General features: G+C 28.6%; 1 protein-coding gene across 2 annotated transcripts in view; it reads left to right on the plus strand.

Annotated features, from left to right (window-relative positions):
* The window catches only part of LOC100162692 (fatty acid synthase), a 21,249-nt gene that overhangs the window by 8,142 nt on the left and 898 nt on the right, over positions 1 to 12,209 (plus strand). For both annotated transcript variants that reach the window (XM_029486502.1, XM_016801597.2), the window contains 19 exons: positions 1,762 to 2,031; positions 2,557 to 2,724; positions 2,918 to 3,078; positions 3,153 to 3,323; positions 3,395 to 3,622; positions 3,685 to 3,884; positions 3,976 to 4,173; positions 5,320 to 5,392; positions 6,183 to 6,362; positions 6,558 to 6,746; positions 6,843 to 7,038; positions 7,113 to 7,305; positions 7,378 to 7,511; positions 7,689 to 7,800; positions 8,402 to 8,546; positions 10,356 to 10,644; positions 11,017 to 11,297; positions 11,395 to 11,622; positions 11,705 to 11,935. In XM_029486502.1, the coding sequence (XP_029342362.1) occupies positions 1,762 to 2,031; positions 2,557 to 2,724; positions 2,918 to 3,078; positions 3,153 to 3,323; positions 3,395 to 3,622; positions 3,685 to 3,884; positions 3,976 to 4,173; positions 5,320 to 5,392; positions 6,183 to 6,362; positions 6,558 to 6,746; positions 6,843 to 7,038; positions 7,113 to 7,305; positions 7,378 to 7,511; positions 7,689 to 7,800; positions 8,402 to 8,546; positions 10,356 to 10,644; positions 11,017 to 11,297; positions 11,395 to 11,622; positions 11,705 to 11,935 (3,647 nt within the window). The remainder of the gene's footprint in view (positions 1 to 1,761; positions 2,032 to 2,556; positions 2,725 to 2,917; positions 3,079 to 3,152; positions 3,324 to 3,394; positions 3,623 to 3,684; positions 3,885 to 3,975; positions 4,174 to 5,319; positions 5,393 to 6,182; positions 6,363 to 6,557; positions 6,747 to 6,842; positions 7,039 to 7,112; positions 7,306 to 7,377; positions 7,512 to 7,688; positions 7,801 to 8,401; positions 8,547 to 10,355; positions 10,645 to 11,016; positions 11,298 to 11,394; positions 11,623 to 11,704; positions 11,936 to 12,209) is intronic.

Consider the following 12,209-nt stretch of genomic DNA (forward strand, 5'->3'; position numbering starts at 1 on the left):
GGTAAATGACAAGCTATGCAAGACGATGAACTAATGAAGAGCTGCAAAGACCCATACACTTAGTCTTCGGACGAATGTTTTAAGATGGACAGGATTTAATTGTGGAAACCATAATTTTTCAAACTTAAGTTGACGAAGAAGTTAAAAAAAAACTGGTGGGTCGTTTCCAAACATTTCAATCGTACTACGAATAATGTTGATGATACCTGTAGTAGCATATAGGTAACTATGTACTAGTTGATTCGCGGGTCATTATGTCACAATATTATTACCAGATACCAATTTTTTAAAACAATGTGTTATTCATTTTTAATTACCTACTAAATTTTTTTAATAATAATTTTTTAACAAAATTGAACGGTTTTCAAAGTATGAAAAAACTAAAGAGAACAACATTTTTGAGAAACTTGTCTGCCAACCTCCTCGTGGTGTTCCTTGGGTTAGGCCAATAGGCTGAATATTAGACTAAATATTGAAATTAATATATATCAGTGGTTTTCAACCTGTGCGTCGCGGCTCCCAGGGGCGTCGTCGGTTATTATCAAATGAGCCGCGTTCGAAAACTAAAAAAAAATTGTAATAATTTATAGTTTTTGTTATCTACTTTTCGCTGCCGTGTAAGTCTGCACGCCTTATACATGTTGTACGCACTTGGGTATGTGAGAGATAGATCGGCCGATCGACAGATTTCGTCATTGAATAAAGTTGGATTGAATAATGTAAATTAATTGTTTGCTTTAAATTTGCGGATGGGAGCCGTATATTTGATTTCAAAATCAAAAGGAGCCGTGGACCCAAAAAGGTTGAAAACCACTGATATATATAATGACCAGGGAATCAACTCGTGCGTACTTCTTAATGACACAGGAATCAACTCAATGGTATCAGTGCAGGTAAACAGGTACCCGGGAATCAACTGGTATGCAACCTTTTTTTTAAAGCCCGATTTAAAAAAAGCAAAAGGGCAAAGGTTTTGCCCGCTCTAGGTACCTATGTCCAGAGCCCCGCAATACCTAGTGCCGGCACTTCTTAACTATACTATTATACTTTATTTATATTTTTTTTAATAAATGAACTTAAAAAATATTAAATAAGTCATAAAAAGTGGATTATTTTATATTTACCTATTTTCAAGTGAAAATAAATCGTCGTCTCAGAATGGATTGGTTGAAAATGTTGGATGAAAAAATTCTAACGATTTTTTTGTAATTGTTCAGGGGAACGTTTTTAAGTTAATAACCCGTACCTATGATTCACGTATGAATTAGAACCTTTTTATTCTCTATATCTCATTGAATAATCAATGGATCGATACGATTTCAGGATTGAATTATACAACAAAAAATATTAAATAATAATATGCAAAAAACCATTTTTCAAAAAAATGATTTAGAACCCTTTCATTCTGAGACGACGAAATGTATGATTATTAATTTTAAAATAGTGAATAAACTATATTAATTTTGATAAATGAATATGAACTCATGTTTTACGAAGTTATTAAAAAAAATAAATGAACGTATTCATCTGGTTTTAGTTTATTATTTTTAAACAAAAGTTTGAGAATGTATATAAAACCAAAAAAAAAATTCATTTTTATACATGTTATAATTAAATACAACATTTTAGAAAATGATATTGCAACCACAAATAAAATATTTTTATATATTTTTTTTATTCAGTTCCTTATTTTATGACTGTATTTTATAACATTGATTTTATTCATGAATGACTTTAGTTCAATATTTTATTTACTTTTAGATAAAGTAGAATTCTATTCACTTATACAATGCGGAAGTGGTTACTTTGAAATATGCTTGGAAAATGAAGTAATAGTTTCAGGAAAAATATTACGACCAGACGCTACTGATATGACTCCAATAAAACCAAAGATGAAGTACCCAGATACAGTTTCTGATTTACCACATAGTTCAATTTCAAAACATGACTTGTATTCATTGTTAGAACATAATGGATATGAACTCGGTGAACAATTTAAGACTGTGACAAATATAGATTTATATTTTGAAGGTAAAATAATGGATGTTCAAAATATTTTAAAATGTTGACAAATAAACTTTTTTGTTTTTAATATTTAGTTGTTTAATAGCTTTACTAGATTTATTAAAACAAATAAATATATATATATATATATATAACTATATAGTATATAAATAATATATTATGTATGTATGTATGTATGTATGTATGTATTGATATAATTTTAAATTATTTATTTGTTTTACTATTCCGAAAATGCATTTCAATATAATATGTTATGGATTTAGTCATGCGAATAAACTATATGTATAATATGATTTTTAATACTAAACATTTATTTGGTTTTTAAATAATTTAATTATTACAATTCTAATTTCTAATATAATGGTATTATATGATTTTAATATTGAAATAGTGGCGGAACTACTTTATTTCTACATGTCAAGTGAATGAACATAATATGTAATATTCCTTAATACTTGTCCACTCCCAACTCGCATAAGTAGAACATAGAGTTATATCTAAATTAATGCATATTTATGTTTATTTTCATAGAATACCGAGGAAACATAAAGTGGGACGGTGATTGGATGAGATTTCTAAATGGAATTTTCACATTTCTTATTCATAAAAGTATGGAAACTAATGACAGTCCAGCAGATGTATCAACTATTCGGAAAATGTATATTGATCCGTCTAAATTCAAAGACTCATTAGGAAAAGGTATGTATCCATTTTAAAATTACCTACCTACAAGTATGTACTTTAAAAGAAAGAAAATTAAAACCCCTATATTATTATTTTGTTTTTTACCCAAAGTTATTATCCAAGCTAACGTACACATTTTTAAATTGAAGAATAATAATATATTAATATGTAAATGCTCCTATTAAAATATATTTTATTCATATTTTAGATATTCCTATTTATTATAATTTTAATACGAACGAAATAAACGGCGATGGGATATACATTTTGAATCCAGAAACCAAATCGTTTTCAGTAACCACATTAAATCCTTTTGAACTACGATTAGAAGAAGAACAATTTGTACAATTAGCTAATCCAAATTGTGAGGTATATTTTCTTCACACCCATACATTTTATTATAATTATAGGTATGTCAATGTATACATCTTTTTTTCCTTTAGAACGAAATTAATTTTATCAATAACTGTTTGCAAGTCATATTTGAATGTAAAAAATTTCAATCAAATCCCAACATGAATAATTTCAAAGTTTATTACAGTTATAATGATAACAATTTGAATCAGTCCATCACACTAGTGAAGCAAATACTTGACATTCAGATAGGAATTCAAGTTAGTTTATAATGTTTTCATTGTCATTTTTAAAAGTTTACAAATTTTTAAATTTTTTTTCAATTATATAGCACACAGTTGTGAGTTTGGATAAAACTAATCCAGAAAAGTTCATTAACAATGACCACAATATTATATTACTACCATATGATCAAATGAAAAATGTTATTTCAGTTTTAAAAAACACTAAAAGAGTTCATTTATTGGTGACATCAAAAAAACCAATGTCTAGTACCAAAGAATGGAATGTTATTATGCAACAACAATTTAATGGACATTATTTGGTGTTGATAAAAAAGGTTTATTTGGATTTATTGTCATTGTGAAATATTGAAATAATTGAGTTTTTTTTTTGTTATAGGTCAAAGAAATAAAAATAATGAGTATAAATTTGGAATATATTACGGACCTTCAAAATTTTCACGATATCATTAAAAGTTCTTTAGTTAAATGTAGAAAAACAAAACATTATCTTTACATTTTTACGAAAGTAATACCATATGTAAAATTAACAAGATTTATGGAAAAAGTGTTACTTGCAAATAAATCAAATAAGATAAGGTGGGATTATTTAACCAATCTAGTAGACAAATCTAGTAGACATATAATATGAGATCAAGATAATAAGTATTGAACAAATTCTAATGTTTAGATTTGTTTTCTTGTTGGACAATTCTGGTCCCGATTTCAATATTGATCATACATTTTACACTGAACAGTTGCGCAAACAATTATTTGTGAATATTTATAAAGACGGCAAATGGGGAACTATTGTCCGAAATCTTGTCGGCAATTCCAGTTTTAACGTCTCTACAAATAATACGGTTAAGACTTACATCAGTGATCTTACGTAAGCATTAAACAGTTTAAACATAAATATTGACCTTATCGTATGCATTTTTCGGATTAATTATTAAACTATATAAATTGAGAGTAGAAAACCAAAAAGTATATATATTTTTTTTAAAAACACATCATATTATGTTGTATAAAATAGTATACTTAGTGTTACGTTATAATTATTATATCTACCTATTTGTAAAAAAAATCCAGCGTTGAAATATATACTATATATAGGTTTCCGTAAAACATTCCTAAAAATCGCCTGCGGGCTAAACTGAATTATTATGTATATGTCAATATATTTGTGCAATATTGCAATAATGATTAGTATTATAAGTAATATATTATTTTAGTTTTGAACAGTTACCATAAGGGATTCGGGTTTTATGTGTTGTTTCTATAAAATATATTGTATTTAATAAGTAATTAAATATCGTTCCCCAATTTTTAAAAAAAAGTCATGTAAGGTAGGTACTCGGTAATTTCGGAAACCACATATTATGCCATCGAACTTTCGAAACCATATTCATATACCAAGTTCAGTTGGTGCTCTCATAGGTTTTTGTTTTGGTTAGGCACTGCCAAAGTGCCAAATAAAAATAATAATTCTCTACAATCCATACAACATTTGCTGAGAAAGACAGTAAAACTAACACACATAATATAGGTATTATAAACATACATCATATTTAAATATTTTGATTAATTTGGAATTAAAATGTAGTAATAAATTGGTATATTATTTTAGAAATTCTGAGTTCCTTTATACATTTTCTATAAATGTTGCTATATATTATGTTTACTCAAAATAATACCCCGACTATATTAATTTGTCATTAATTGTATTAATATATATTATTGAAATTGTAGTAAGTATATTTTATGTACTATTATATTATTTTTATTTATCTATTTTAACTTTAAAGTTAATAATTGTAAATAACAATCAAGTCTTCTTGATAAAAACAACTGCTCTTAAAATTAAAATAAGAAGTGTAATTTGTCAAGTTGTGTTTCCATGAAAAATATAAATATGGTACCATTACTTACTATTACACAGAAATTTGTTTAATTTTTTTTTCATATTATTATGCTGAAATATAGTTTTGTATATATCCTATACAAATTAAAACATTTTATTTTTGCATTTCAGATTAGATGGCCTGAATGTCAAGTATTTAGGAATTAACTTCCAGGATTTATATGTGAATAATAATATAATAGATGTAAGTGACTTTAAGAATATTACAGATGTCTATAGTCTATATAGTCGATTAGTAATTATAACGTAAATGAGCTACCTATTTAAAATTTAATTTACATGAGAAGTGCTTGATCTAAAAACCTCGATTTCAATTATTTAAAATAACATGGAATTTTCTATTTATAAATTATGCAAATACTTAACAATTTGAGTAATGTAATTTAACAAAACATTTGACAAAACCAAAATATTACAAAATTTAAAAACGTTGATACTAGTTGAAAGGTGTGTATGGGTAATAACCTACATTTAGAAGAATTAATGTATAATATGACAATTAAATGATTATCGAGAACTCCGTGAATACCAAGGCCATACTCAGAATATTTTTTTTCTGTTGGGCGAAGGGAGTAGGGTTATGAAATATCATTAAAACAAATTTTAAATGTTAAATTTACAGTAGGTTTAGTATCCCATGAAAATTTGGTATACATAAAAATTATTATTACCCATACATTTTTTTCATTTATTTAAGTTGTAAAGTTATTACAACTACTGACATTCCAGACAAATACATAAGTGTATGTTATTTTCTATTGAATAAAAATGTTTGATTATTAAAAATATATTATATTATTCAATAGGTATATTACACATTTATATACACAAAATATACATACATCGTGGATTATTCTAAATTCCAAAAATGACAATATATAATATATTTTTAAATTTAGAGAGTAAAATATTGAATATTATCTGACATGATAACTTATCCCAGATTATATCTAAATCATATTTTTATTTTTTAGAACGAACTTGGTCATTTGGAATATTCTGGGATAACGGCTGATGGTAAAAAAGTAATGGGAATTGCGCCATTTGGAAAGAATACATCTAATCAAATTTCACCGGATCCACATTTAACATGGGTAATTCCATCAGACCAGACGTTAGAAGATGCAGCTACTATTCCGATGTCTTATTCAATGGTAAATATTTCAAAATGATACTATAGCATTTATTGTCCCTTAAATGGTTAAATATTTAACAAACATAAAAAAATAATGTCGTGGTGTCTTGTTATTGTTTTAATCATTGTCAGTCTAATTCTGAGAGTAGATACATTATATTATTGTTATTGATTTATATTTTTTATTTTAATTTAAAATTATCGTTTTTGATAGGCATATTATATATTGACTATTTTAAAATTACCAACTGATAATATATTTGAAAAAACGATATTAGTAAATGCCGGATTCAACGCTGTTGGACAAGCAGTTATTGCTGTGGCCATATCGTTAGGATATTCTGTTTATATCACAGTTGAAAATAAAGAACAACGCACGATACTGAAGAATAAATTCCCTTCGGTAAGAACGTCAAACTTTAACCAAAAATAAATACCTATAAGACATTATTTTGAATAAAAATATTCATAATAATTCAATATTCACTATGATTTAAAGATTCCAGAATCTAGAATCTTCAATTATCATGATAATTTTGAAGTACAACTTAAAATAGCTACCAACGGAAAAGGTACAGCCATAATAGTAAATTGTCTCTACGGCCACGATTTTCATGCAGCTGTTCGATCAATAGCAGATCGTGGAAAATTTTTCCAATTAACTAAAACTGTGATGAAAAATAAAGACAAACTAGGTAAAATGATTGCTAATTTGTAATTACCATATGTTTACCGTACTTACTTATCGAAATTTTATCTTACATTTCAGGACTGCTTATTTTTTTGAAAAATGTTACGTTTTATGGTGTTAGTCCAGACAGGCTGTTGACAGAAACTAGTGAAATCAAAATGAAAGTTCAGAATGAAGTGCAAATGGGAATAGATCTTGGTATTGTCAAACCGTTTGATAGACACGTTTTAACCGGCCCTTGTTCAAGAGAACAAGCTATACAATCGCTATAGTATGTTATTTATTTAAACTTAATTGTTTACAAAATGTTTATTGTTTTTATATATTCTAATCTTTAAATCAGTTTATCATCTCAAGGAGTAGAATCTAATCGAGTTGTGTTGGCTCTAGAAGGAAAAAAGACATTAGGAAAGTTCTTAAAAGGATCAGACTTTGAAAAATATCAATGTTATTCTAACCGAGTGTATTTAATTGTTGGTAAGATATTGAATGTAGATAGTAAAGCATTTGATTCAGTGGCGTTATTTTAGTTTTTGAAAGGGAGGGGGGGGGCAGCATTTTTGACCAGCCATAATAAAAATGAAAAAAAATGACGCCACTGATTTGTTTGTTTGTTAGTCTAAATCTAAAATATCCAATTATTTGGTTTTATAGGAAGTAAATATAGTACTTGGATTGATATTGCTGAATGGATAGTTATGAGAGGTGCTCGAAAGATTGTTGTGGCGTTAAAAAAATACTCCATGTCCACCGCTGCATCAAGGAGGTATTTATAAATTAATTTTTGTCATTTTAAAATTTTTACATTTTATATCTTTGCTTTGGCATATGGAATCGAAAAACGTTACGTTTCATATTACCATAACAACCATTAACATATTATTTTGAGATTTTCGTCGGTGTGTGTCTCCGTATTACCATGGCAACCAATTATATATTATTTTGAAATTTACGATGGAATGTTTTGTATATAAATGGTTGCCATAGTGATATGTAAAACATATTATTCATATAGAGTTGTCAATTTTAATGGGCAATGAAGTGAACGGGATCAGATATTTTTATATACATAGATAGATTATACCTCTGAGCAGAAGATAGGCTAATTTAAAAAGGTAGAGGACCAAAGACCAACCAATGTATCGATACTTTACTAGTGTCGGTAGTATCGGAACGTCCCTATGTTCAGACTCTTCAGTAGATTATCTAGGTATGTGCTACATATGATAGCAAGGACAGCAAAGACATAAAATGTGGTATTTAATTTCGTATGCAATATGTTTATGATTTTTTATTTTGAATTTGAATATATTGAATTAAGATATTAAAACATTGTTTGCTTAACTCGATACAATATAATGATTCAGGTTTAATTTACTTATATCACGATATCAAAATGTAATGATACAAATAGTAGCGGATTCAAACTTGAACTCAAAGGAAGATTTAATTCTGTTATTAAATGATACAACAACGACTTATCCTCTTGGAGGGATATTTTTCGCCACGTTGGTAATTATATAATATCTTTAGATAACGTATCTGAATTTTTTTTTATTATTAAAATAAATGTACAATATTTATACATTTTCTGTACAATGAGTAGGTTTGATAAGTGAAAAATAAAAGGTTAACACGAATCGTGAAATTGAGGAGGATACCCAGTGGTAACACCCTATAATATTAATAGTAACAGATTAGCGTTATCTTATATCTACTATCTCCAAGTGGAGTGTAATAAATTATAATAAGTAAGAAGTGGTAATGACGGAAATTATTATGGAGAAATAATACCTTTAGTAATCAGTGAATTTAGTACATAAGAGAAGAGGGAGATGAGGGGATTGATTAGTAAGTTCAAGTTATATAAGAAGCTTGAAAAAATTTCACCGATATGATCTAGTTGTGAACTTTGATTCATGGTGGCTTCTGCGTATGATTTGTTTGTAGTTTGATGAGGATTGGAAATCTGACCTTTGACTAGAGGTTCTTTTTTGAAAGCGGCCTTGAATGTCGGGCAACCCTTGAAATTGGTGGTGTGGTCCTTGAAGAACAAGATGCATTTGGCGGGACTACTGCGGTGTTTGGTGTAATCCTCCGTGTGGTGGTCTTCCCCACATTTAACGCATCTCGAATTGTGATGACAATTATTTTTCGTGTGTCCATAAGCTTGACAATTGTGGCAATGAGGAGGGCCACGTTTTTTGATGTGTGGTTTCTCGATAGAGTCTTTTGTGTTGAATAGTGAATAGATGCCCAAAATGTTGTTGTTGTAGTCTTGAGGTTGAACCTCTACAAAGAATAAAGGAAGGAGGCTTTTATCTTTGTTTTTGGCGTTGTAAATGTATTTGACACTGTGACCTAATTCGGCCAACGCGTTCATTATATCGGGCACTAACGTGGAGTGATGCAGGTTTCTAATGACACATCTGTAGGTGCGGAGGTGACGGGGGTGTATGTGTGAAAAATGGAAACAGTTTGGTGTAAATAGGTCATACTATTATAGTCTAGGTGACTAAGAGGTTGAATCTATAGGTTTGACGAAGACGCCCTGCAAGTGAAACCATTCGGGATGGTGATGTTGATCAAGGTAGTTTTTAAGGCAGAGAAGTCCACTATGTTTTTAACGAAGATAGGTGGAATCGGAGGATCCCTGACGTGATCAGTGTGAGACTGGCTCACTGATCTCCATTAAGTTGGATGAGGACGTGGCTACAGCTGCTTGGTCGGTGAATTCATTTGATAGTTAAAATGGTCGTTTTAAAAGAAAAACTCATTTGTTTTTGCAGAATAAAAACTGAATACATAAATAATGACATTTATATTAATTATAATAATATTATATAATATTTTAGAAAATAATTTATTTCTTATTTAAAAATACTATTTATTATATTATGTTATTTTTTCATTGTTTTTCTACATAAAAATACCATTTTTGCCGATATTTAGCTGTTATAGCTGCCATGCACTCAGATTCTGGGCATAAGATGACATATTTAAACTCAGACCAATTTTGGACTTCTACTGATATTACATTACATTAAATAGAATTTTAACTTTAATTTAATAACATTAATTATAATTTCTGTTATAACATTTTATAACATTTGTTTATCGGATTCAACTAATAGTATTTTTAAATTTAAATACATTATCTTCCTACAATATATAAGCGTAACTTGTACCCTATAAGATATGTATAACAAATAATTATTCGCGTTTCATTCTGCACATAGTTTTTGTATATTATATTGTCCATTTTTAATACAAAATTATAGGTAACTGTTAATTAATATTTTATTACTATTTTTAAAATAGAGTGATGAAGAAGATAAGGTACGCAACATTCAATATGCACTTGAAAGCAATCCATCTTTACGGAATATGAAACCCATATTTGTTTGTATTATGAGCGGTGGAGAAAACACCTGTATAGAATTAAGAGCCAACGGTGTTTGTCCAAATACTATTTGTATTTCATGGAGCTTATTGGCTACGGAACCTAATTTTTCTTATCTGGTGCCATCATTAGATAAATTATTATTAAATGTTGATAAAATTTCTTCATCTACAATAATATGCACTGAATATGACAAAAAATTGATTGGTAATAAAAGTTTTCTATAAATGGCATCGTTAAGGATGGACAATTAATAGTTCGGAATAAAAGTGAATCACTTAAAAATAAGAATAATTGTATTTTTGATTCAATTCAAAATACGAATTATGAAAAGTACCAATACAGATAATTAAAAGAAAGATTAGATTAATAATTAATTAATAGACGATATTTTTCATTAATCTTTTCGAATATTTATGGGTAACATACGTCTTGTGTGTTTAAAAGTGCAATGGTTCTTCTTCGAAAGAGTACATTTTTATTTGAACAATTATTCCGAACTACGATCATTGTAGATAGTTGACGATTAAATTATTTGAAAAAAAAATAATGTTTACCTAAATTATTGTGCTTTTATAGCAAGCCGGGAATTTTATTTGAAAATTATTGCGGAACTGCCTTCATCTATCGATGAATTGAATGCGTTTGGAGATACAGTTACGGAGGAAATTGATTTTATAGAAGTTTCCACAAAGAGTCCAAGATTTTCAGATTCCATAGGTTTGCCTGTGTTTGTCGTTACAGGATTCATGCCCAAAATAACGAAAAAAATCTATGACAATCTAATGTATCCAGCGTTTGAAGCAAGATTGCCTGAAACTATAGAGTCAATTGAACACGTAGCGAGAATACTCGTACAGGTTAATATCATAACAATATTATTATTATTAATGTTTTCAGTTTGCGCAACTTTATTGGTGTGTTTATATAAAACACTGAACTAATAATTGTTTACAGAAACTCAAATCGATCACCAGATGCGGTAATGTTTCTTTAATTGGTATATCTTGGGGTGGTGCTGTATGTGTGTTGATTGCACAATTGTTGGAAGCAGATAACATTGCAGTGAGCCTAACACTGTTGGAAGGCATACCAAATGTACTCCAAGAATGGACGAAAAGTTTGATACAGTACGGAAGTATTAATGCTAAATTGTTATTAAACTATTTCCAAGTCAGCAGTACGGTAATAAATATTTATTTTTACTACTTGATAACTTGTAATGTATCATATAATAATATTACACTTGCCCAACGGATATTTTTAGATTGCAAGAGAAATAGCAACAAAAAACGGTTGGAATTCAGAGTTACCGAAAGTGTTATCGTCAAACGACGTGTTGACCACTGATAGAACTTTAAAGGCATTGAATGCAATTCGCTCTAGATTAAGCGCTTTGTTTGAATTAAGACCACTTCCCAATAGGATAATGGCAAAAGTCAAGGTGATCTATAGGACTATTAATGTTGAAAAATCAAAATCCTATAAACTAGAAGAAGTAAGTAATGATTGTACTTATGATAGTTACAGTGCATAAAATGTAATTCTTACGTAACCTAACCCGACTATTCTCATCAAAGTTAAAACTTAATAAGGATTTTTCCTAAAACTACATATTATAACTAGGGTTGCCACTTTTGAAAGAAAGCAGCCCCGGAGACAGGCCGATAAGCAAAAAAAAAAAGGTCATCAGCTAGACGCTAGTATACACCAGTATGTAGTATAATCTATAGCTTAGTTGAAGTGAAATGATAAGTAATGAAATGCAAACA

This window comes from Acyrthosiphon pisum, chromosome A1 (assembly GCF_005508785.2).
Source record: "Acyrthosiphon pisum isolate AL4f chromosome A1, pea_aphid_22Mar2018_4r6ur, whole genome shotgun sequence".
NCBI classification, from domain to species: domain Eukaryota; kingdom Metazoa; phylum Arthropoda; class Insecta; order Hemiptera; family Aphididae; genus Acyrthosiphon; species Acyrthosiphon pisum.